A 1,144-nucleotide genomic window follows, 5' to 3' on the forward strand; every position below is an offset into this window, starting at 1 on the left:
AGCGCTAGACGTTGAGCTTGGGGGGTTCGTGGCGGAGTAGGGCTCGTAGTGACAGACGCGATCGACTCGGCGGCAGTTCATGCAGCGAGGGCGCTCGCCGGAACACCTGGTTTTGCGATGCCTGGAGCATTTTGCGTTTTGCACACGCAAAAAGTCAGTTTCACGATGCGAATATTCAGCCAGCTGTCAGCCCCCCCCCCCGTCTCCAGGCCAGAAATAATTACACCGCCACTCAGCGCAGCCCTGGAGCTCTTTGAAAGCCCCGAGGCCGCACCTGTCGTAACGGGCAGCATCTTCCCGGGCCTGAATCACAGAGCAGCGACACGAAAGAGATGAGATCTGAGGATTCTGCGCACCGACAATTCGTGCATGCCTGGCGGATGCGGCGGATGGTGTTGACTATCGGCGGCTGCCGCGAGCGGGCATCGGACCGGTCCCAAGCGGACGCATCGGCTGCTGGTTCGGACATTGTGCTACCGCATGCTTCGGAGTCGAGCGGCGAGGACATGCAGCCATCACCCGGCAGCTGGGGCGCGATGCAGGCAGGCAGTGGCAGAGGATGCAGAAGATCGGATGCTGTGTGATGCTGATGCTGCCAGAGAGGGCGCTGCTGGCGGTAGATGCAGCTGGTCGCTGCTGGTGCTGGTGCTGAATAACTGGAAGTTGAGCGGGGTACACAAGGTAATACCTAAGGTACCAGGCCCGAGGTAGCGCGCTCGCATAAAGTTTTGCTGCGAGGCCACCTGCGGTAGCGAGAGAGGTCGCTGGTACCCGCGGCGGCCGGCAGAGCGACCTGCTGGAGGGCGGGCGCTGGGGGGTGTTGAGTCGATGGGGCTCGGGCGGGCGTCGCAGCCTGTTGCGGCTTGTTGCAGCCTGTCGCACCTGTTTGCAGCCGATTTGCCGGGTGTGTGCTGCTGCTGGCCCGCGCCATGAGTCAGCGGCTGACGCAGCACGCGCTGTACCCTGGGCACTGGATGCCGGTACCCGGTACCTCTGGGGCGAGTGCATCTCGGTCTGATCTCAACCCGCTCTGCAGCACTCAGCGGTGATGATGAGCCTCGAGCATCATCTCGAGGTAGGGCTCGATGCCATGTCGCTCATTACTCCCTTCCCCCCATTCTTCTTTTTTTTTTTTTTTTTTTTT

At 61.4% G+C, this 1,144-nt stretch overlaps 1 protein-coding gene across 1 annotated transcript; it reads right to left on the reverse strand.

Moving 5' to 3' along the window:
• Positions 1–48: 48 nt before the first annotated feature.
• Positions 49–469, reverse strand: BBK36DRAFT_1164662 (hypothetical protein; the record flags this gene model as incomplete). Its single annotated transcript, XM_024894672.1, has 2 exons — positions 49–121; positions 361–469. The coding sequence occupies 2 exons, from the start codon at positions 467–469 to the stop codon at positions 78–80; spliced, it is 153 nt and encodes a 50-aa protein (XP_024744666.1). The 3' UTR covers positions 49–77.
• Positions 470–1,144: the final 675 nt, after the last annotated feature.

The sequence above is a fragment of the Trichoderma citrinoviride genome (genome assembly GCF_003025115.1).
Source record: "Trichoderma citrinoviride strain TUCIM 6016 unplaced genomic scaffold BBK36scaffold_464, whole genome shotgun sequence".
Lineage (NCBI taxonomy): Eukaryota > Fungi > Ascomycota > Sordariomycetes > Hypocreales > Hypocreaceae > Trichoderma > Trichoderma citrinoviride.